The sequence below is a fragment of the Megascapheus bottae genome, chromosome 2 (assembly GCF_031878675.1).
Source record: "Megascapheus bottae isolate mThoBot1 chromosome 2, mThoBot2.hap1, whole genome shotgun sequence".
NCBI classification, from domain to species: domain Eukaryota; kingdom Metazoa; phylum Chordata; class Mammalia; order Rodentia; family Geomyidae; genus Megascapheus; species Megascapheus bottae.
Window position 1 is genome coordinate 71,689,164 of NC_143510.1, and position 26,314 is coordinate 71,715,477.

General features: G+C 33.3%; 1 protein-coding gene across 7 annotated transcripts in view; it reads right to left on the reverse strand.

Annotated features, from left to right (window-relative positions):
• Positions 1 to 11,918: 11,918 nt before the first annotated feature.
• Mgat4c (MGAT4 family member C) overlaps positions 11,919 to 26,314 on the reverse strand; it is a 187,077-nt gene continuing 172,681 nt past the window's right edge. For all 7 annotated transcript variants that reach the window (XM_090357537.1, XM_090357547.1, XM_090357512.1 and 4 more), the window contains 3 exons: positions 24,808 to 24,960; positions 17,449 to 17,596; positions 11,919 to 13,690 (listed from right to left, as the gene is read on the reverse strand). In XM_090357537.1, the coding sequence (XP_090213663.1) occupies positions 12,549 to 13,690; positions 17,449 to 17,596; positions 24,808 to 24,954 (1,437 nt within the window). In that variant the 5' untranslated portion in view covers positions 24,955 to 24,960 and the 3' untranslated portion in view covers positions 11,919 to 12,548. The remainder of the gene's footprint in view (positions 13,691 to 17,448; positions 17,597 to 24,807; positions 24,961 to 26,314) is intronic.

Below are 26,314 nucleotides of genomic sequence, written 5' to 3' on the forward strand. Positions count from 1 at the left end.
CCAAGACATGTGAAAGGGTATCAATGTATGGGAATTAATGCACCATCTATCTGGCAAATATCATGTAAACCTTCTATTAATTACAATAAAAATATATGAAAAAATAAAATAAAAATAAAAAAGATTCTTTTCTATACCAGGATTCTTTATTATTATATATTAGTTGTAAATGGGCAGATTTATTTTTAGACTTCCATATTTTACAGTCAGTATCACCTCCTCCATCATCTCACTGGCTCCTTTCTTAACATAGTTCCTACAGGTCTCACAGTTCTGTTTTCATTCAATCAGTTCAAGCACTCCAACCACTATTAAGTCAAAGGAAACCACCAGTTAATTCTCTTATCATAGAGTTGAAGAAAGAAAACAAAAATGTAATTGAGCCTGGTGTTTCATGCCTATAGTTCTGAAGCAAGAGTATCAAGAGTTTCAAACAGACTGGCCTACAGAGCAAGGTCCCATCTTAAAAAGCCAATGGCCTCAGGCAAGGATGTAACATGCTTTTTCTCTGTTTAGGAGTTCAGTGTTAGGCAGAGCATGTTTTCCCACATTTTAAATTTTGTTATTTCTGATTGCCCATCCTCACTATTTGGTCACATGCACTCATTTCAATCAAAGCCAAGTGATGTTCATTGCAGCATTATTTGCCATAGCAAAGATATGGAACCAACCCAGATACCCCTCAGTAGATGATTGAATCAACAAGATATGATATTTATACACAATGGACTTCTATGCTGCCATCAGAAAGAACGACATTGCCCCATTTGTAAGGAAATGGAAAGACCTGGAAAAAATCATATTAAGTGAAGCAAGCCAGAACCAATGGAACATAGGCTCAATGGTTTCCCTCGTTTGTAATAATTAGTACAAACAATGGACTCTCCTAGAAGAGGATTACAATAGTTCTAAACCTAGATACATAAGGTCATATGGGGTGAGGCTAAATGAAAGGACCTTCAGGATAAGAAAAGAAGAGCCATATAATGTGATTGTTGTTATTATGTTATTTCTAATCTTTTTTGTTGCCCCTTGCTTAATCTCATATTGTTACAGTATCTGACCTTATTATCTAGTATAATGTGTATGTTTATTTGTTTATTTGAAATAGGAAAGGGAAGGGGGGAAAACAAGATGAGGGGAGGGGAGGGGAAGGGACATGGGGAAAAACATGAGAAGGGATATCAATGGGTGATAAGTAATGCAGCGAATCTGGTGAATATAACTGTAACCTCTCTAATAATTACAATTACTAAAAGAAATATCTTTATCCTGTGGCCTGAATATATGGATAGCTAAATCATGAAGAAAAATGGCATTCTCACTGAATGAAAGAATCAGAACTATACATAAGACATCTGATTTTAGGGGAAAAAAATGACAAGGAAGGCAGAATCTTAAATACAATGATCAACTCCTATCCTAAGTACCCTCTTGAATACAGATCACACTTATTTATGGCTTCAAAGAAATGAGAGAAATAACAAAATTCTAAAACAAAAAGATCACAGGACTGTCTCTCTGTCTCTCTGAGTCTCTGTCTTTGTCTCTCTCTTTCTCTCTATCTTTAATTTTCAAAGACTTTGAAGAATGATTATTCTTCATCCCTGAGCCTGACACTGTTAGGTAAATTCAGCCACATAATTTGGAAGTATCTTTAAAGTGTTCAATAGGATTGGGTAGGATGAACAATTTTTGATTATTTGGGTATAATATGAATGGCTCCATCATTTACTTCATATTAAGCTGCGATAAAAACAAAAACAAAATTAATAGTATCTTGATGTTAAGTGAAAGACACCCACTGACAAAATTCTTCCTCATTTTCAGAAGTCATGTATCATCAAATGAGAGGGTTATCGGATGATGAGGCACACCCTGTGAGGTCCTAGCGTTCCTGCATAAGATGTGACTAAGAACAGGCTTGATATACTACGTGACACTTCATTTAATGAAACTACACAACTTAAAAAATACTATATTTATGCACTTTTCCCAGTATTTATTTATGAATCAGACAGTCAACTTACTACAAATTTAAAGAACAAGCCATACTCACTCCAATGACTTTCTGACTACATATTAGAAAACAATATTTTTCCTGCAATATGTATGACATTAGGGCATGAGTTACAAATTGGGAGCAGGTAGGGAAATGGTTGTTGACTTTCATTAGCATTCAGTTCTGTTTCTGTCAGATTTACAAAGCGTGAACTATGGGATCTTAACTCCATTGTTTTACAATCAATTCTTGAGCTTCTCAATGGCATGAGCATTGTTTAGGAGGCCGAAACACTGAACTTTTTATAATCTTATTACCAAAAAGAAATTAAATGATCAAATCAGATTTTATGGGCTCAAATGAAAGCCTAATATGAACACGTAGACATCTCCTTTTTCTTATGCTTATTTCAGAATGTGAGGAAAATTAAGAAAAGAAAGGTAAGATGTTTTGGATGTAGTAATAAGACAGTTTGATCTTTATATATGATTTAATTTTTCCCTGTATTTATCCTCTACCAACATCAACTTCCTTTTTTATGTCCAAATAACTCTAAGATAATTCATTTGCATGCCATTATTTGCACATTATCCTGAGGAATTTTCTAACTATGTCAGATACACTAAGGTCAGATGAAGTAAATATGTCAAAAAATCTGAGAAGGTCTGGATAAGTGGGACTGCATTAAACTGCCGAGCTTTTGCATGGCAAAGGACATACCTAGTAAATTAATTAGGAAACCTACAGAATGGGAGAAGATCTTCACCAACCATACAATGGATAAAGGCCTCATATCTAAAATATATCAACAGCTCACAAAATTGAATCACACCAAAACTAATCTCCGAAGTAACAACCATCCCATTAAAAGATGGGCCAAAGACTTAAAGAGAGTCTTCTCTGAAGAAGAAATAAGAATGGCCTATAGACACATGAAGAAATGCTCAACATCTCTGGTCATAAAATAAATGTAAGTCAAAACAACTCTAAGGTTCCACCTCACTCCAGTTAGAATGTCCAGGTTCAAGAAAACTAATAACAGCAGATGCTGGAGGGAATGTGGCCAGGAGGGATCACTACTACACTGTTGGTGGGAATGCAAACTCATTCAACCACTATGGAAAGCAGTATGGCAGTTCCCAAAAGACTACACATGGAGCTCCCCTATGATCCAGCAATTCCACTACTTGGCATTTACCCAACCATCCAGAAACAAGGACATAATAAATCCACTAGCACAATGATGTTCATTGCAGCACTACTTACTATAGCAAAGATATGGAACCAACCCAAATGTCCCTCAGTTGATGAGTGGATCAACAAGATGTGGTATTTGTACACAATGGAATTGTTCACTGCTCTCAGAAAGAATGACATCACCCTATTTGTTAGGAAATGGAAAGACTTAGAAAAAATCATATTAAGTGAAGTAAGCCAGACTCAAAGGAACATAGGCTCAATGCTTTCCCTTATTTGTCATAATCAGTAGAAACCTTGGGCTCTCCTAGCAGAGATTTGCAATAGAGCAAAATCTAGATACATAAGCCATACAGTATGATGCTAAATGATAGGACCTCTAAGTTATAGAAACAAAAGCCATATAACGAATGATTGTTGTCCTTAATGTGTAATGTTATCTCTCATCTCTTTTGCTGTCCCTTGGTTATCTCATATTTTTACAGTATCTCACTTTGTTATTTGATATATTGGATATATTTGTACTTGGTTATTTGAAATTGGATAGGGAAGGGGGGAAAACAAGATGAGGGTGGGAGTGGGGAGAGGGAAATGGGGACCAAGACATGAGAAAAGTTATCAATGTATGTGAATTAAAGCACCTTCTATCTGGCGAATATAATGTAACCCTTCTCTTACTTACAATAAATATATATGAAAAAATCTCTTAATTTTTTACTTTCTTTTATTTTATTTCCTTTATTTTTCCTTTCTTCTTTTCTCCCTGCTCCCCCTTTTTTCTTTCTTCCTACCTTGTGTTCTTCCTTCCTTCCTTCCTTCCTTCATTTTCTCTCCCTTCCTCCCTTCTTCCTCCCTCTCTTGCTATCTCTCCTCTCTCTCTCTCTCTCTCTCTCTCTCTCTCTCTCTCTCTCTCTCTCTCTCTCTCTCTCTCTCTCTCTCTCTCTCTCATCTCTCCTTTTCAATAATACCCTAGATTTCCTGGAAATCCTCCTAATACTCACCTATTGAATAGTGAATAACTTTTGATAATGTGATGAATGAATAGGTACTTTAATCTGTAAAACTGTGTGGTTGAACAAGTTTACAATCCCATCAACAGTGTAGTACCCACTAGTATTTTAGATATGAGGCCCTTTTCTGTTGTATAGCAAGTGAACCTCTTTTCCCAATCTGTGGGCTTTTTGCTTATCTTGCTAGAAGAGAGAGTTGATATTAGAGATGTTTCTACTAAGAAGTAGAATTTCATTTATTCATTTCATTAAACTTGTCTCATATCTCTATGTATTATCCCTGTATGTATCTATTCATGTATGTATCTGTCTGCCTATCTATCTGCCTATCTCCTTACTCATTTGCCATAAATTTTAGGATTCCACAAAAAATGAATATTGACCCAAAGTGCCCAAGTGGCTTATTATTATTATCCTTAATATTATTTAATGAGACAACCTAACATGACTATATTATTTGATTATATATGCTACATATATATACAAAAGCATTCTTAGTCTTTCGAATGTCATTCTTTGAATCCACAAATATGAGTAAGTAAACATTAGGAATTTTAAAACATCAATTTATATTTCAATTATCAGTATTATTTAACACTAAGTCACTGAACAAGTTTGTGAGACATTCGTGGTTGTCAATTGTGTATATTTATTGTCTGTAAATCATGTATGTGCATGTATAACATCTGAGATTTAAAGGATATTTTCCTAAGATCATGATATATTTCTTAGTAGGGCAAAATGACTTAGTTTTACATTAGTTTAATAAAGTTGGAAATTGGGGAAGGGAAAGGGAAAAACAAGATGATGAGACAAAGGACAAAGGGGGAACCAATGTAATAATAATATTCACATGATTCATAATATTTTGGAAATGCACTTTATAACTTGAGATGAGGGAAGGAAAGTGGGAGAAAAATATGAGAAGAGGTGACAAGTTGAATAGGTAATGTACTCACTCTCTTGTAAATTAATTGTGAACCCTTTACATCATCCTGACAATAAAATAAAATTAAAAAAAGAAGTTGGAAATTGGTTGTCTTAGTATTATAAAATTATAAGAAATCTGTATGGGAGCTGGGAGTTTGTCCTAGTGGGAGAGTGCTTGCCTAGCATGCACCAAGACCCGGATTTGATTCCTCAGTACCACATATATAAAAAAAATGCTGGAAGTGGTTCTGTGACTCAAGTGGTAGAGTTCTAGGCCCTCAGTTCAAGCCTCACGACTGGCAAAAAAGAAGTCTGTATGTTTTATCTTTTAAGTATAAATTCAAGCTTAATATTTGCTATTTCAAGTAGTATGTGCACAGAGAAAAATGTGACACAAATGAATACTGTCAAACTCTAATTTTATATAGATCAAGTTTTGAAAATACATTTGAGTACAGAATGAAAATTAACTTCAAGTCAATGGTTATTTTGGGTAGATACAGGAGAAACTTCTTGCAGGTACCATCCTCTGATTTGATCCATAATTCTAATACAGAAAATTATCCAATTACATGAAAAATATACTGCAATTTAGCTCTAGACATTGTGAAAAAAATTTGAGTAAGAGAAAACATCACCTAATGCATTTGGTTATCTCAGAATAAATAAATGTTTATACTTTTTTAGGTGAATTTAAATGGAACTTTTTCTCTTTAATCATGTAATAAGGAGAATATATGAGCTAGAAATAATATGGACCTATGCATGAATGTGTGTATGTGATATATTTATGTATGTATACTTTACTTATCATTATTATCCTTGTACATTTAGATTTAACTAGCCCTTTGTAAGATTCATGCACTTTTTATATGTTGATAAACACTGTATTTCCATAATAGGAATATAAATCCATATTAATGAACTTTAACATTTTATATTCCTAGAGCGAGCCTTTGTGCTTGTGCTCTGTTAACTTAAAACTGAAAACTTGATGGGGCTGGGAGTTTGGCCTAGTGGTAGAGTGCTTGCCTAGCATGCACGAAGACCTGGGTTCGATTCCACAGTACCACATATGTAGCAAAAAGCCAGAACTGGTGCTGTGGCTCAAGTGGTAGAGCCCTAGCCTTGAGAAAAATCCAGGGATAGTGCTCAGGCCCCAGGACTGGCAAAAAAAAAAAAAAACTGAAAACTTGATATATATATATATATATACACACATATATTTGTAAGTTCTTAGTTTCTATAAGAAAAAAACATAAACTAAGGTTTATGGATTATGCTGGCTATGAGTAATTGAATATGTATATATATTTGTGAGAACAATCCAACTATTTTATATTTTATGACAAAATATGCATTATTGAAATAAATGTTTGTCTTTCTCTTTCTGTTTTGTGTCCATGTATTTGATGAGAAGAAAGTATTTACTTTATTAGCAGCAGTTTAGTAGAAACATTTCCCATTTATTGTCTTGTATTTTAATTGAAAACAGGGCACTGTTAGAGTTAATGAGTTCAAATAAGGATTTTTAAAATTTATCATTAAAAAGACATATGCCAGCACTCATACCAATGACTGTATGAAAAATGTTTCAATGAAATTCATTATTCTGTACAGTGGTTATATATTGATAAAGATATATCTTTATCAACATATAAAAAAAGGAAATCAGCAACAAAGTTTACATATAAAAAGGAATAAACTGTGTGGTTACATATGACTGTAATCCCATCATTTAGAAAGCTGAGGCCAGGAGGGCTGAAAGTTATAGGCCAACTTGAACTGCATGGGTAAGCAAGACCCTGTCTCAAAGAACATTGCTTACCTACTTCTCTAAAACAAGACTCAGGTTCAGTACAAAAGTTTGTGTGGAGATCTTCCCACCTTTACAACCTGGATAAACAAGGGATGTTAGAATCCTTGCTCAATTCTGGCTGCATATTAGGATAACTTGGGAGGGATTAAACAAACACTGATATGTTGAAATTTTGAACAATTTTAAGATTTTAATAATAACTCAGAAATGAATAAATGGCTTTCTTGCAGGTGGCTGTAAATTGCTTTTTTGGTGACACAATGAGCAACCAGAATTTTGAAGCAATAATTTAGAGAATCAATAGAGAAAAATAGAATACAAGAAACCTGGAATTCAATTAACATAGTTTGAATTTTGCTGAATCTTTACTGTATGGCTGGAAAAAGTTACTTATACTCTGCTAGGAGAATTCTAGATGTGTACTAATTACAAATGAGGGAAATTATGGAGCCTATGCTTCTTTGGGTCTGGCTTACTTCACTTAATATGATTTTTTTTGCAAGTTTTTCCATTTCCTTATGAATGGGGTAATGTCATTCTTTCTGATGGCAGCAAAGAATTCTATTGTGTATAGATACCGCATCTTCTTGATCCATTCATCTGTATCGATTCCATATCTTAGTTATGGTAAATAATGCTGCAGTGAACATGACTGTGGTAGTAGCTTTAGTATGCCCTTGTTTCTGGACATTTGTGTAAATGCTCAGGAGTTGGATTACTGAGTCATAAAGGAGCTCTATTGTTTAGCTTTTTGACAGTGCTTTTCAGAGTGGTTGAACAAGCTTACACGCCAAATGAGAGGTTGACATTTGTGACTGCTGTTCTTAATGTACTATGTACAGTCATTAATTTTCTCCTTTTTCCCCCCTTACTGTTTATCTCATATTGTTCCTGTATCTAACTTTGGTACCTGGTATATTGTATATATGTTAATTTGTTCATTTGAAATAGGGAAGGAAAGAGTAGAAACGAAGTGATTGGGGGGGTGGGAGGAGGGAAAGTGGGAGAAAAATATGGGAAAGGGTGTCAATGTTTATGAAGTAATGTACCCACTACCTAATAAATGTAACCGTAACCCCTCTACACATCACCCCTAGAATAAAATACTCTTTTAAAAAGTTACTTATCTCTGGCCCTGAGATTATGAATCTATAAACAAATGGTGACTTCCATTTCTCATATAGAGTGGCAAGTGGTCAATGTAGGGGTTCAGAAAGGAGTTCATGCAACATTTAAACCAATGTTATCTAAAACATACCAAAAATTCAATTACTATCGCCATCTCAGATCTATTGGTGATAGTTCTATAGTCAAGAATATATGTTTTTAATAAACTATGCATGCATTTTTTCTCCAGAAGACTGATAATTTTATTAAATGATGAAGTAAATCTTGACTTTTGACATGATGACTTGTCATAAGTATTCATTTTAAAAGCTAAATAATTAAAGTAATTTGAATGTTTAAAGTCTCCGTTAGAAGAATATTAAGTATATATCAATTGTATCAAAAATGGAGAACTGTAAATTTGAGTATTGATGTTTATTAACCTCTCCCATTTAATATCTATAATTTAAAGAAAAATTTAGTTAACTAACCAAAATATTCATGTACTGACAAACTAACAATTATTAAGTTTTGGGCCAGGTGTTAGGACACAATTAATTATTAATCTGAATTGTGAACTTTTAGAGTACTTATTTTAATCAGAGTGCCTGAGTTTCTTTAACTGAAATTAAGATATGATTGACTGTGGTAGAGTAAGTGATAGAAGCAAGTATATTAGATGTACAAATTTTTCTTTTAAAATTAGAAAAATGTTTCCTATAAATGAACTAATTAAATTCATTTTTAGCTCTTTATGTTACTTTAATATAGTCATATCTTTCAGAAAATTACATCATAGCTGTATGGATTTTCAATAAAGTCTTATATTTAGGAGGTGATATATAACATTGGGTAGGGACAGAGATTTTTAAATATGCTTACTGGAAATAGTATCTCTTCTTTGTCACTTACTGGATATGTGGCTATGGAAAAGTTACTAAAAGTCTACTTTCTTTATATGTTTTTTAATGTTTGGCAATATTTTTTTTCTTTTAGTGATAGGCACAGTGCCAGAAAATTCCTGATAAAATAGAGTTTAATCTGGTAATAATTCTGAATATCTTGTAATTATCCAACCTAGGTGAGATAATGTAATGGGTTTGGAGTTTCCTTGTACTGTCTCATAATTATTGTTAAGCATTTTGTTAGGTATTGACCATAAAATTGAGTACTTTTGTCATTTTAGGGTATTTGTTATATATGATTTCTGGGTTAGCATATCAAATACCTTTTTCTCTAAAACTAGACAACATATTCTGGAAGGTTCTTCATTCAGTGCTTCCCAATTAACTAACTTTTGCCTTAGAACAAGACACCAAGCCTTAGAACTAAAAACTTTATCTCATCCCTACAATTGAAATAATCAGGAAAAGTCTATTCTTTTGTTTGTCAATACATCAATTAGAATTATATTACAATTTTTTTGACCAGTCCTAGGCTTGAACTCAAGGTCTGAGCAGTCATTGGACTTTCTCAAGGGTAGAGCTCTAACACTTGGGCCTCAGTGCCAGTTCTTGCTTTTTTTTTTTCTATGTATGTGATACTGAGGAATTGAACCAGGCTTTTGGTGCGTGCTAGGCAAGCACTCTACAACTAGGCCCAACTCCTGGCCCTAAGGCAATTATTTTAATCATAATGAAGTTGAGTCACAAAGTCTCTTATGATTATTTTAACTATATTCTTCTACAATAAACATTATTCTCTAGTAAAAATGCCAGAAAAATATCCTGACATTGTTAAAAGGGAAGCTGGAGTAATAATTCAAATATACTTGTTCTCAAATATGCTCATTCTTCAGAAGATACTCAGATCCAAAATTATCTGAAATGTGGCCTGTTTAAAAGTTAAGAAGTGAAATATTTCAAGAGGCCAGTTTCCATGGGTCATGATTGTAATCTTAGCTACTCAAGAGGCTGAGATCTGAGGATTATGGTTCCAAGCTAGCTCAGGGATCTGTTAACTCCAATAACCTATTCAAAAAATCTGGAAGTGGTGCTGTGGCTCAGATGGTAGAGCATTAGCTTTGAGCAAAGAAGCTACAGGACAGCACCTAGGGACAGCATCTGGATGTATGGGAGTCAGCTGGGAGGGGGAGGAAAAAAACTGGGAAAAATGAGGGAAAAAGTGACACTGTTCAAAAAGAAATGTACTCATTCTTTGATTTATATAACTGTAACCCTTCTGTATATTACCTTTACAATAAAACTAAATAAGAGTAAGTGGACAGCTAAAAAATAAAAAAATAAGTCATGAAATTAGCCATGTCTCATTTTGTAACTCTGAAATATATATATTTTAATGAAGTTAATAATGTGGAAATATATATTACTATGGATATATCTCCTTGGATGACCTACCAACAATGTCTATCTTAGTAATGAAAAGGTCTGAAGATGAAAGTGACTTTGTGGAATCCTATTGTGTTTATGATTTTTGGGTAAACATACAACTTATTGTTGATCCTCAATCATCTTCCCCACTGCATTCAAATAAGTTGTTATACACCAGTAGCATAGTTGTGGAAATACATTCTCAGTAGAATATGTGAGAGTTGATATCACATGTGACGGTGTCTTTCTAAGCTTGTACTATAACTGTGCTCCATGTATCCTTGCAAGAAAATAAGCATATTATGTACAGGTTTTATATATATATATTATACATATATATATATATGTGTGTGTGTGTGTGTGTGTGTAAAACTGTGCAATTCACAAGTTTAAAAGACAGGATAGAAAAATCAAGAAAGCAAGCTTTTAAGTTCTTGACAAATTTCCTCCAGATAATTGTAAGCTTCATGGCAGTATCTGTATTAAGTGATGACATTAAAGGCCGGATGTGGCACAGACTGTAAGTATTTACTTTCTTATTAAAGGTTAATATTTTCTCTAACAACTAGAGTACTGGATACAAAAAATACAATAGCTATTACATAAGTAAAATTACAAAAATATGATTCTCCTCAAGTTTCAAGTTTACTGGTTTTGGAAAGAGAATAAGGGAAATAAAATTATACTAACATTTTGAGCACAAAGGTTGAATTTCAGGATGGAAGTGAAGAAATGATTCTTTTTCTCACATTTGTATTAGATGTGTCTATGTACATGAACACTACATGTGATATGTATTACAAATGTACATGACTATACAAGTGTGCATTCTAATTCATCTTCAAATATATTTCTCCTCATGATGAGTCCATTTTTCTTTGCTCACCTTGAAATAAAGATATGACTCTCAACTGCATATTCCATATTCACATGTGATTAATTACTTGTTATCTGAAGATACAATTTATTCTTAATTGTTGAATAAGTGCACACAAAGTCAGGACATCCTGAAGAAAAACTCATCAGACATGAATATCATAAATTTATCCTACTATTTGGACTATTTTACATCCCTTACTGTTCTTTATGTGTCCTCTTAGAATGAAGTTGTAGAAAAGCAATTGCCCAGGCTCTAATAAAAATTTAGTTTAGTGTGCTTGATATTTAGGTACTATACCATAAGAGTATTCCATATGATAATATGCTTTATGGAATAATTATATTAGCTATTTCAAGGTGGCACAGCTCATCGTCTGACTCCCCCCAAAATTATATGATCAATTGCAATCATTTCAATCACATAAATTTTAATACAAAAAATATAAAATCAATTTCAAAAAAACTCTGCATATACCAAAGTGTCTGAATGAATTATAGGACTTTTTTAATATATAATTTTGTATTAAATAGAAGGTAGCCAATGCAATCTGAAAATATTGATGTTACCTTTTTTTCTGCAAAAGGGAAACTAGAAAAAGACTTCTTCCCACAAAAAATTTATTAACAGTGTTCAATTAAAGGTTTTTAAACAATGAACAACATTTCCTTTCTTAAAATCAGGGGAAAGTTATTTTTAAATCTGTTCTTTTCTTTTTCCATAGCCATAACAACACAAGAAAATCTTTTGTAAAGACACCCCACCTTTGAGGTCCTACTATTCATTGCAGATGTACAGAAGTCAATGAAAACTAAGTTTACAAAAATTAAAAAAGATTAGAATTCTAACCAACTTTCTATTCACATGTACTTAGTACAATCCTATCCAAATATACAATGAATTGTAATTTTTTGAGTGAGTGTACACAGTTGAAACTTTTTGCAAGGATCAGCATCAAGTAATTAATTCCTCCTTTTGAATATTTTATGTCACTGTTTGGATAATCAATTGAAACTAGGAAGCAAGGAACATTTAAAAATGTAAGCAAAATTGACATTCACCATGGAATGATATTTTATCTTCATCAGTGATAATAATCTTTTGTATGTTAGAATTGAATTGTATTGACTATTATAAACCAAAATTTCCAGGACTATTTACTTGCAAAATAGGTCATCCATTGTTTTCCCACCAAAATACAAATATAACGAAAAAGGAAATAAGCAAAACACGAAACAGGAAGACCTGCCTCAGCAGCACATACTGATTTAATCAGTTAGGGAGTCCAGATGCTAATACTTCTAATAATCAGCCATTCCTTCTGTGTTTTGGTAACAAATATCCTCATACACTGTATATCAAATGGGATTTTTTGATTTACGTCTGACATTTCAAAGTTCCCATTCTTGAACTCCCCTAGTCTTACATATGAATCACATTGGCTTTGGTGTTTTCCAGCCATCATTCTTCCCCCAACATCTAGTGCTCCGTGATGCAAAATGTCATTTTGTCGATCCTCGCTTCCAGTACTCACTTTGATTTTTTTTATTACAATGGGGTGTTGAAACACAATAACAAAGGTGTCTCCTACTGAAGGTGGCTTGCCCCAGAAGTACTCATCAACGCTGCTGTAGGCCTTGCTTGCTTCATAATTCTCAAACACATTCATATTGGTGTATAGACTTGCAGGGGGATTGTCAGGGATGTCAAAAGATTCCTCTTCGAAGTCATCATCCTTCAACTTGTTCTCAGTTCCTTTGAAGGAAGAATAATAACCCATGTGCTGAAAGAGAGATGGCTTAAATCGGATCACATTTTTCTGAGCAAGTAGTCCCCGGAAATGAGTCAATAGCCAGTCACATGGCATTTCTTGATAAAACATTAGTAAAAAATGTGCCAAGCGTGGGAGATCATGAGAATGATAGAGTTTACCAATATAGCCAAGCTTAGAAAACTCAAGGGTTACCCAGTAAGTTCCTTCTAAAGATGTAATCACTTTCTTGATTGCAGTTAAGAAATTTTTGGAACATCGGACATCATCTTCAAGCATCACGTAATAGTCTGATGTATTGGCACAAAAGTTAAGTAGAAAAGCATAGTCTACATTTTGCTTGGAGCGAAACTTCACTCTATCTTCTGGATCATTGTAGTTTCTTTTAAGACCATCCAGAACGGGGTAATATTCCTCAGGAGCCTGTATAACTATTAATCTTCCTGAAATAATATGATGAGCAAATTTCTGTGTAATATCCTGGACCATAATATCACGCCAAGATGAATTAAAGTCTGCTAGGTGAACCACTACTGACATTTCCTTCAGTTCTTCATAGCTGGACTGCTCAAAAATGGATTTGATTGTCTCAAGTAAATAATTTCCTTTTTTTCGTTTCACTGATGACAGTCCAATTGTTAGATATCCTAAACAAAAGAATTCAAAGGGAAAACAGATGTGAAATAAGGTTTGAAAAAGTTAGAAGTACAAAGGACTTAACATTACTGATATTTTCTAGGTAAATATATATAGTACTGAATGCACACATACACGTAGTCATATTTCTGTGAATATTTGCTTATGAGATACAAGAGTCATGATTTGAGATTGCTCTTCTTACACATACTAATTGGAGAGGTGATACTCATGTTTAAGTAGAATGTATATTTAGGTAACATATATGATTAAGTAACACAAATGTTTATGTAACATTGTTTTGGTAACATTAGAGATTTTTTTTTACTCTTTTTTTTTTTTGGCCAGTCCTGGGCTTTAGCTCAGGGATTGAGCCCTGTCCTTGGGCTTTCTCAAGGCTAGAGCTCTACCACTTGAGCCTTGAGCCTCAGCACCACTTCTGGCTTTTTTTCTTTCCTATTTATGTGGAACTGAGGAATCGAACACGGGTCTTTGTGCATGCTAGGCAAGCACTCTACCACTAGGCCAAATTCCCGGCCCCAACATTAGAGATTTTAACCAGCAAAAGTAGAAGGAAATTTTGAGGAAGATAGAAATTTAATTTTGAATGTTGAAAAGGGAAACTAACACATTTTAGAAATGTTTAACCTTTCCATATAATGCATTTCTTTTTCTTTGATTAATGTCATGAACTTGTACTACAAAATTCATAATTAGAGTTCACAATTATATCCTGAACTTTATCTTGTATATTAATTAGGAAATAAAGATATTTAAAAACTTCATCACTACATAAATATGTATTCCATGGTCTTAAAACATATAATTATGGTTTTATTTATTTTGGAAGATATCTCATAATTAGTTTTGTCTAGAGAAAGTTTTATGCAGACATTTAAAAATCTGAAAGTTAAATGACATGAATTTAGTGAATAAAATGTCTCAGTAAAGCCAGTTCATCTGAGAAGTGACTGATATTTTATATAGTAATATTTTATTCTTCTAAAGATCTTATTCTCATGTGACTTAGAATTGCATAAAATTTCCTGAATCAACATTAGTAAATTGAGTAAACATGTATGTCCACAAAGATTGTTAATTTAACAAGGACAATTCCATGGTATGATGATTTCTATAATACTGATAAAGCCCTTCTATGTACAATTATTCTAACTATGTGATCAGAGAAATCCAGTCTCTGCACATGGTTAAAATAGCTTGGCTTACCACTCTGACTTCCATTGAACATGAATATGTTACTTAGTAGCATGGTTAAAATGTAGACTGCTACATTTCATTTTAATAACAAAGTTCACTCATAAAAGGCAGTCTACGTAAGAATTGGAGTCTATAAAATTTATCTGTCAGAGCATTTTGAATACTGTAAAATCTTTGAGAGAGGACACTGATTACAGATCAGGAAAAGAAGATGAGCTGGGCCTAAGTGGAATGGGACCAAGACTGAAGTTGTGGTGCTCTTACCCTTTGTGTAATATTGCTTTTTAGGATAAAGTAGGTGTATTTCGGCCAACACATATTAATAAATGCATCATGGAAAAGAGAAATGAGTGTTTCAACAAGAGAAACCTAGATATTTGAAATAAAAAAGTAAAAGGCAACTAAAGAAATCCAAATTGACATTATTCTCCTCAATTGAGAATTAGGAACTCTTCTGGATAAACACTCTTTACAAAACAAAGTTTTTATGCACTCCAAATAATCTATTTAAAAGTTCTCTTTAAGAGTTCTACTTAAATGATGTCATTGTCATTTTATTGATTATAAGATTCATATTTATCATGTGGAAACATTAAAAGTTTGGGTGAAGGGCCGGGAGTTTGGCCCAATGGTAGAGTTCTTGCCTAGCATGCATGAAGACCCAGGTTTGATTCCTTGGTACCACATACAGAGAAAAAAGATGGAAGTGGTGCTGAGGCTCAAGTGGTCAGAGCTTCTTCTAGCCATGAGAAAGTCCAAGGAGAGTGCTCAGACCCTGAGCTCAAGCTCAGTACGGCAAAAAAAAAATTGGCTGTATATTATAACTGATAGCTTAAAAGGAAAATGGAGAAATGAGCTTATTTTCTCAGTGCTCCATAAATTATTTGTATTTTTTTATAAGTAAGGGAGTCTGGAAATCTGCAATATATTAGGCTCCACCTTGGCTCCAATTTATTTTTTATTCCAAATTGATGGCTGTTTCATGTCTACATGAAAGAATTTGAAAATCTTCATGAGCACCAGAAAGAATTCCATCCTTTATTAGAATGGACTCAAAGAATGATATTTTATTAGGAAGGAAGATATGCCAATATAATTAGTAAAAAAAAAAGCAAGTCTTAAAATATATTACTCTTTCGATTTCAGTGTGGGCTTTTCAATTAATTATCAGTGTCATTACAAGAATAGGAGAGGAGTTGAGCTGGGCACAGTGGCTCACGTCTATGATCCTAGCTATTCAGGAGGCTCAGATCTGAGAACTGAGGTTCAAAGCTAGCCTGGTCACTAAAGAACTTGAGACACTGATTTCGAATTAACCACTAGAAAATGGGAAGTGGAGCTGTGGCTCAAGAGGTAGGGCAGTAGATTTGAGCTGATTTGTTCAGGTAGAGCACCTAGGTCCAGAGTTCAAGCCCCATGACTGACAAAAAAAAAAAGAATGGGAAAGGATAAGACAAAGAAAGCAAAGCCATTTGTGATGGACATATAGTCTTGATATATACTACCATTAAGCAAAGAATGCCAGGAGATGGGATGATGGAAGAGTGAAGGATAGGCTTGTAAAAGAACTTGAAAATGTTCTAACTCTGTGTTCTCTGTCTCTACTTCTGCTGCCTTCTTCCTTTCCCTCCCTCTCTCCCTGCCCCCCCCCCTCAGACACACAAATATATATACACACACACTTGAAAAGATCATAATATTCTTTAGACCAGGGAAACAGGAAGCCATAGTCACTCATGCAGTCACTGAGGTCATGCTGACCTTTCTGCGACACCTTGGAGACAGAAAATAGCTCAAGTGAAAACCTAACCTTTTCGCAGTTCTTAACCTGAATTGTATTACTTTTCTCAACTGAGACAATCACAACAACCTGTTTGCTATGTACTCCTATTTTCTTATTCATCTATTTAACCCCGGTTTCTTGACATCATCTGAGAGAAGATTGATATTAGGTACTCGCAATTTGTCCCTTCCACCTGTAGGTGATTGTCCATATATTAGCTCAATGCTTAATGCTCAACCTAATATTCTTTATCTACTACCTGGAGTGATTCAAATGGCCCATTAGGTTAGCAGATTCTAACTTAGAATAGTGAAAGTAAATGTGAACCTGCTAGTTATTTTTAATTTCTGGATTCCAAAACTATGAGATAGGGGGAAAAATGTTGTCTTTAATCTATCTGGTTTATAGAGGTTTTAATAGTCCTGTAAAAGAATACTCTGACCACTACTAGTTTAAACTGTCAACAACAATAAAACCAAATAACAGTTAAAAACATAGAAATGATCATTCTTAAAGTTTTACTTTTAATTTAAAGTAATTTTTATTTTTCTTATCTCCTAAACACTTCAACCAAATGTTGAAAATTTATTAAAATTTGATTTTTTCCTCATTAGAATATTTGTAACTGGTAAAGCAATATTGTAGTTCTTTTGGAAGTGTATATTATGTTATTAAATTTCATAAAACTTTTATTGCTACAGAAATGAAGCTATTTTTTCAAACAAAATACTTTATACATTATTCATTTAAAAGTATAAGGATACTTACGCTTTCTTTGTAAAGGTGTTGCAGCTAGGTAGCGATAGGTGACATTTATGGCTCCTGAGAAATTAGATAAATCCTTGAATGTGTGAACATAACGTTCTGAATTCAGTTGATGTGTGGATGTTTCCCTTATTAGTTGCTTGTCACCTTCCTAAGTGCCAAGAAATAGACAAATAAAATAAAAATATGGAAGCTAGAACAAAAACAAATCTATAATTCTACAAGTAAATACATATGGGAACAATACAAGTGTATGTAAATGTATTAACCAAAGTATAGTATTTACAGGGGAGAATTCTTTTTTATTTTCTTTTTTAATAATGGTGAATTCAAGTGTGTGTGTGTGTGTGTGTGTGTGTGTGTGTGTGTGTGTGTGTGTGTGTTCTTCTTCTGGCAGTGGGGCTGGAACCCAAGATATTGTAAATACTTTGCTGAACTGTACTTCGCCCTGCAAATGGCGTAATTCCTTAGAAAAACTAATGGTCTAATAAGATGAGTGCCAGGAAAATGGAACTCGAAAGATGGGAAAGGTATCAAAAAGAAGGGTTTACCAATAAAGAAAAGAAGGGGGGAGGAAGAAGTCAGTCGTAGTATTCAGTACATATTTTATGAAATTAAGAAAATTAAGGAAAATAAATGGGTTAGGAGGAATAGGGAGAATAAAGAGCCACTGGTCAAAACACATTGTTTTTATAAACAAATTTGTAACATGATAGTGCCTTTGTACAATTACTTAGAGTAAAAATATAATTAATAGGTATGTAGATTAAACAAAGTTACTCATTACATGAAGAGATTATGAGTCTTAGTTTCAATGTGGACATTTATATAAACCTCAGTTATTCACATCATGAGGTGAAAAGCATAAGCATTCACCTGCATTCCTACAGTAGTATGTGTTATCCTCTCCTCTTTTCCATTCTTGGTTTTCTTTTTTTCATATAATTTTACTGTAATTAATAGAAGGGTTACATTATACTCACCAGATAGAAGGTGCATTACTTCATAAACATTGATACCCTTTCTCATGTTTTGGTACCCATTTCCCTTCCCCATCCTCACCCCTCATCGTGTTTTCCCCCCTTCCCTGTCCCATTCTTGGTTTTCTATTGCTTTTTTTTTTTAATCAGTCATGGTGCTTAAACTCAGGGTTGGCACTCTCCAGGAATTTGTTTGTTCAAGGCAAGTACTCTAGCACTTTGAGCCAGAGGGCCACTTGTATTCTGGTGGTTAAATGGATTTTCTTGCCTATACTGGCTTTGAACCACAGTTTTCAGATACTAGCCCCCTGAGTAGCGAGGATAACAGGTATGAGCCACCAGCACCTTTCTATTCCACTCTTTCCACTAAATTAAACTCTTTAGTTATTTATTTATTTATTTTTGTTAGTCTTATTAATCTTTTGTCATTTAAACTTTCAATGACAAGATAATTAGGAGGGAAATGGGGACAAAATCATGAGAAGGGCTTATCAATGTGTGAGATGTACCTACTACTGGGTGATTATAACTGTAACCCCTCTATACATTATTCAGAAATTTAAAAAAAACTTTAAATGAAACTCTGTTATAATATACTGGGTAAGACTCAAATACAAATTTCACCTTGATTGATGCATTCAAATATTTATGTCTGACTTGGATATGCGAATGATTATTAATATAACACATATCATAATGAAACTGAAAAATTTTCAAAATAAAAATAGAAAATGTGACTAGAAACATAAAAGATTTTTAAAGTGTTAACCTTATTAAATCAAAATTTATTCTGATTTTCTTTTACATGTATATATTTATAACTATTTCCTATTTAAGAATAATTTTATGTTTAATATTATTTACTGTATTACTATATTATTCTTTTCAGCATTTACATCATTTGGAAAAACTGGTCTTTCAAAATACCTGACAATTAAAATTTGGATATTAAGTTTAATATACACAAATCAATGTAATGTTCACTGACTTATTGCTTTCATTTTCTTATTATGTATTTATTTATTAGCAGTTGTCGGGCTTGTACTCAGGGTCTGAACACTCTCCTTGAGCATTCTCAAGGCTAGAGCTTCACCTTGAGCCACAGTACCACTTCTGGCTTTTTTCTACATATGTGGTACCGAGGAATTGAACCCGTGTCTTCATGAATGCTAGGCAAGCGCTCTACCACTAGGCAAAACTCCCAGCCCTGCTTTTATTTTTTTAATGTGTTTTTTTTTTTTTTTGCCAGTCCTGAGCTTGGGTCAGGGCATGAGGATTGTACTTAGGCTTTCTCAAACTAGCAGTCTACCACTTGAGCCTCAGCACCACTTCTGGCTTTATTTTTCTATGTAAATGGTACTGAGGAATCAAACCCAAGTCTTTGTGTATGCTTGGCAAGCACTCTACTACTAAGACAAACTCCCCCACTTTCATTTTTTTAAAGAAATAATTTTATCTATTTCTGTCAGCAAATGTAAGAAAATGATTAAAGTTTTACAATAAAAATTTAGAATTGTCCAAATGTAACTTGACATGCAATGTAGTATCAGCTACTGTAATAATAATGTAATAGTATATACAATAAAGTTTAGCAGAAATTTTTATAAAAAGCACAATATTTACAATACTGAATTCATTTTATGTGAAGTTATATTATGAAGAAGTTACTGGATACTGACAATCTGTTTCAGAATAGTGTATTGATCATGAGGCTTTTTCTATGACAAGACCACAGAAGAACACCTGGATACAATGGAACTGGTAAGTAGCTGATTAAATTTTCAAGAACAAGCTTCTTTTCACTTCCAGTGTACCCAGGTAACTCAGCTGACATTGGAGTCAGCCAGGTTGGTTGAACATCCATGGTCTCCCTAAACATTGTCTTTTTCTACTACAGTGTAGTAGATTTCTCAGTAAGAAGAAAATGCTTTATGGCAATCGCTTTTTAGGATGGGAATGCGATTCAATGGACTAGGGGTGGTGTGAATCTATACACAGTGGTTTTTTGAAGATACTCACATCTAAAAGGATGAATTTATTGGGCATGGAATGTTTATGCCACTAAATATGCCATGTAATAGTACTTGTCTCTTCCACTCAGCTTGACTTCTCATTTAAAGTTATATATCTCTTTAATACATGACAAATACGCTATACTGTTAATGTATCTGTGATTTCAGGCCATGATTCTCTAGCACCAATAATAGAACAGAATATTCTAAAGAAATCCAGGGTCCTCACTAGTTCTGTTTATCTGATTTCTTTGAAATGTAGTTATTATTACTGAGTAATATCAGGGCAATGGAAAAATAATAACCTACTGAATTTTATGTTTAAAATTTGTATTCACTGTGCATTATGGAGGAAAGACAGAAACTCATAACATAAATTTATCAAAAATAAACACAAATGAGTCTCAACTGTTAAAAATAACCTCATTATATTACAGTTTTTATTTCTCAAACAGTATATAATTAGGAGAATATTTTTATGAAATGTAATATTAACAATTAACAATGCTTCTAATCTTTATTTGTAGGGAATTTTGGATAAAACTCAGCTTACAGTGAACTTTAGACAGAATTTTCTAGTAAATATATATTGAAAACATATTCAGAGAAATTTCAATTAAAAAGGAGCTCTACCTCCAGGATATTGAAACAAAAGCCATATAACAAATGATTGTTGTACTTAATGTACTATGTTGTCTCTCATCTCCTTTGCTGTCCTTTGGTTATCTCATATTGTTATAGTATCTCACTTTGTTATCTGATATATTGAATTTATTTGTATTTGGTTGTTTGAAATTTGATAGGGAAGGGGGGAAAACCAAGACGGGTAGGGGGTGTGGGGGGGGGGAGGGAAATGGGTACCAAGACATGTGAAAGGGTATCAATGTATGTGAATTAATGCACCTTCTATCTGGCAAATATCATGTAACCCCTTTACTAATTACAATAAAAAAAAGGAGCTCTATATTTAGTCTCTTGAGGAATTGCTATACTGCTTTCCAGAGTGGTTGTATAAGTTTACATTCCCACCAACAGTGCAGTAGTTTCCCTGCTGGCCAGCATCTGTTGTTATTAGATTTCTTGATAATAGCCATTTTAACTGAAATAAGGTGGAATCTCAAAGTTGTTCTGATTTGCATTTCTTTTATGATCAGAGATGTTGAGCTTTCTTCATGTGTCTATTGGCCAATCTTGGCTTCCCTCATTCCTAATAATTAGTACATATCCAGGATTCTCCTAGCAGAGGATCACAATACTCAAAAGGTAAGTGCATGTGGCCATATAGTATGGGGCTAAGTTAAATGAACTCCAGAATATGGAAACAAGAGGTTCATCTTTGTTTTTGTTGATGTACTATGTGAAGTCCTTTTCTCTTTTATTTTCTCCTAATGGTTTAGCTCATATTGTTACTGTATCTCACTTTGATGCCTGGTATATACATATATATATATAATATATATATATATATATGTATGTCAACTTGTTTATTTGAAATAGTGAAGGGAAGGGGGAAACAAGATATTTGGGAGAGGGTGGGGGGAGGGAAATTGAGAGAAAAATATGAGAAGAGTTATCAATGGTAAGAAGTAATGTAACCCCAACCTGACAAATATACATTACCTTGACAAAAAATACAATAAAAAACAGGAGGAAATAAATGATGATCAGGTATAAAAAAATAAAACAATAAAAATTTCAATAAGAAACTAGTCTTCCATAGAAAGTATCTTTCTTTACATCTTTTTTACATTAGCCATCTAGGCTCAGTACGTAAGAATGAAAATAGTTACAAAATAGAGAAATAATGTGAGCTTGTCTTACTTATATACACTATTTCTTTTACTATTTCACCTTGAATTTAAGTAAGTCCATTTACAAAAGACCTTATGAGTACTTGTTTCATTAAAGCAGTTTCTTGGTTCTGCTCACATGAAACATTAATAGTTTCAGGTCAATTTTACTTGAAATCATAGAGTAAAATTAGCATTCAACATGTAGCATTTGCTTGATTTACAGGACTTGATTTAGACAAAATGCAAGGAATAAATGTGCATTAAGCAATTGAATTAATATAAAAGTTAATAAATCTAAATTCATTAAGAAAAAATAACTAGATTATTTTGGCCAATTGTTCTATAATCCTGTTTCCTAAACCTAAAGGCTAGGTTATAAATTATCCCAAAATACATATCACAGTCCCTTAAATCAAATTCACTCTATGGAAACTTAACTATGGTGAGTTGATTGTACATGGAAGAATAGAGAAGTATCTAAAATGAGGTGCTAAAAAGTATGTGCAATGTTAAATTCCAGGATTCTGAATAATTTCACCATCTAAGGATGGAGCATTTGAAAGCAAGATTTTATGGAAGACTTATAAGGGGATGTGCTATGAGGTAAAATTGTATGAATAACTATTTTTGACCAGTCTTTGGGCTTTAATATAGAGTCTGGAAACTGTCCTTGTGCATTTGTGTTCAAAGGTAGCACTCTACCACTTGAGCCACAGCTCCACTTCCAGCTTTTTGGTGATTTCCAGAAGGTAAGTCTCATGGACTTTTATTGGAATCCAGCTTGGCTGGCTTATTATCAACTATTCTCTCTCTCTCTCTCTCTCTCTCTCTCTCTCTCTCTCTCTCTCTCTCTCTCTCTCTCTCTCTCTCTCTCTTTCTCTCTCTCTCTCTCTATATATATATATATATTTGTGTGTATGTATGTATGTATGTATGTATGTATGTATGTATGTATGTATGTATGTATGTATCTCATGGAGCTTGAACTCGGCCTGGGCACTGCCCTGAGCTCTTCAGTTCAATGCTGCCACCCTACCCTTGAGCCAAGCTCCACTTCCCATTTTCAAGAGGTTAATTGGAATAACAGTCTCAGGTTCTTTTGTACCCAGGCTGTCTTTGAACCATGATCCTCAGATCTCAGCCTCTTGAGTAGTTAGGATTACAGATGTGGGCCACTGTGCCAGGTATCTATTTGTTCTTCTAGCTTAACTTGGCTGGCTTCCATCTATGGTCCTCAGATCTCAAACTACTGAGTAGTGAGGAGTGAGCCACCAGTGTCTGGGTAGGCCAATTCTTAAATTATGGCATGCTTAATAAACTAAACATTTTATTAGGAAATATTCTTTCTGATTTTTTTGACTTTTTGAAATCAATGAATTATCATAATGACCTACAGATTAGGAAGACATACAGGCTCAAGTTACATTTTAAAAATTGAAAACACCATTTCTTCCATTTGGCAAACATCATGTAACCCTTTTATTAATTACAATAAAAAATATAAAATAAAAAAACATAATCTTTATTGCAAAGGTGATGAGCAAGGGGTTACAGTTACATAAGTAAAGTGATGATTACAATTGTTTTTTAAAAAAAATTGAAAACACCAATAATATCATATTAACTGTAGGCATATAATGATGTAATCCCTATAACAGTAATAACAAAAATAACAGCAAGGAATGTTTTTGTTTCTCTGAATCATCCAGGGAATTCCTTTGGTGGATTTCCATATTTCATATAAGATATAAATCCATATGACAGTATGTATTAATTTTCTTATCTATTTTTAACTATAGGACAGTCTCCATGTCAAAATCTACTTTTGGAAATATTTTAAATTATAATGAGTATATATATATATTAAAATTCAGAATCACAAGGAAGAATCACAGCTTGTAAAAATATTGATTACATGAAATAACAAAGTGAAATAATATGATTAGTTAGGAAAATACAATTTTGAAAATTTTGATAATATAGGAAAACAGAGAAAAGTGTAACATTTCTTAAGCAAATTCAAACTACTCAGCATAAGAATGGCTAATCTTTGTAATTATATGTACATATTTGAGACATTGTATACAATATATATTGGAATATAAAATCTGCATAATGTTGATAATCCATGCAAACACAATAAATAAAGATAAAACCAGAAGGCATATTATATGCCTGTAGCAGGATAGTCATTGATTCCAGGCTAACCTAAGATAGAGTAATTCAATCTTCTAAGAAAAAAATGTCAGTGCACAAAAAAATATATAGAACTATTTTCCCAAGCAAAGACTACAACAGAAGCCTGTAATTAAAGTTAAGTTGACAACACAAAAGTAGGTGGACTTCAGCCTTATTTCTGTTTTGCCAGTCCTGGGCTTGAGGCTTAGGAGCCTGAGCACTGTCCTTGGACTTTTTCAAGGCTAGAGCTCTACCACTTGAGCCTCAGCAACATTTCTAGCTTTTTTTTTCTATGTATGTGGTACTGAGGAATCAAACCCAGATCTTTTGCATGCTAGGCCAAACTCTCAGCCATTCAGCCTTATTTGTAATGGAAAAAAAAGAAATCTCAAAACTTACCAGGACATAACTATCTTCAATGTACAAGTTCAGAAATAGGAGGAATATGACAAGAATTCCCAAGAATGAAACTGTAGAACGTTTTCTCAAGCATCTCATTTTATCCAATATTTGAAAAGTATGTTTTATTTGGTGAAATTTAAACATTCTCGCCTGTAGAAAAGAGTCACCGAATTACTACTAGTTAATTTTGGACTCCAAAGTTCATCATGCATGTATATGATATCTTTAATATATTGTAATATGATAGATGACATATGTAACAAGGAATATAACCTTTCAAATATTTTAGCTAGAGTTCGGTTTCAAGTATAGTATGTGAGGGTACAGGTATTATTTGCTTCATCATGCAATATGTTTCATGGTCATTCTAAAAATAATTTGACACAGCCGTTTCAGAGTACTGATGCTTACAGATGTAGAAAAATTGGAATGAAAAGCAAGTCAAATTAAAATCCAGAGAATAAAAGACAAAGTAGAAAGCCTCTGCTGTAGAGTACATAACACAGAGGATAGAATTTCAGGATTTAGAGATTGATTAGATTGACCTAGTAGAAAGAGTAAGAAAAGAAGAGACCAAAGAAACACACAAAAAAGGAATTTACCAGAACTTCAGGACTCCATTAAAAGACTGAATTTGTAAGCTCAGAGTGCACTGGAAAAGGAGACAGGAAACATTCAACTAAACACGCCTATTCTTGAAAGAAGCTTATTTAAGTACTAGCGTCCCTTAGAACAGACCCAACATACCAGACTAAAATGTCTTTATGACAAATTAAAATTAGAATAGTATGCATTGGAGCCAAAGAAAGAATATTGAAAGCTGCAAAAAAAGTATGGGGAAAGCCTATCAGAATAACTGCAGATCGCTGAAGAAAAAGAATAGTAATTTCTAGAATCGTTCTTGTTTTATAATTATTCTGTAATATTATTTCTAATATTATTTTCTTCATAGGCATCCATGAATTCTTTCTTTTATTGATTCATTATATTACTTCCAAGCATCACTAGGCATCTGCCTAAAGGCTTAGGTTCCACATTTTTTCACTTCCTGAAATCCTTCCCACATATAATTTCTTCATTCAGAAGATAGACTCAAGTACAAGAGACTAAATTCAAACTAGTTAGTAGTCACTAAACAAGATCTGTCATTCTTATGTAGAATAAGATGGTCTTTAACCAGAACAATATATTTTGAAATGAATAAAATCAAGAAGTCATCAAATGATAGAATTAACAGTTACTCATATTAAAACACCTACCATTATGACCCACAGATTGAAAACAGAGGAACTTAGAAATCACATGAAAAACGCAGATATCAAAAAATTGAGATGAAAAATATAACACATCTGAAATGCTAATATACTTTCTGCTAATATGCACAAATAAAGAATGATAGGAAACAGAAAAGATAACTCAAGATCTGACGATAGATATAGTGAAAGAGCAGAAAGAAGGTAGTACAGTTATTTTATTAAACTGCTCCCTAAGTCATGACCCAAAC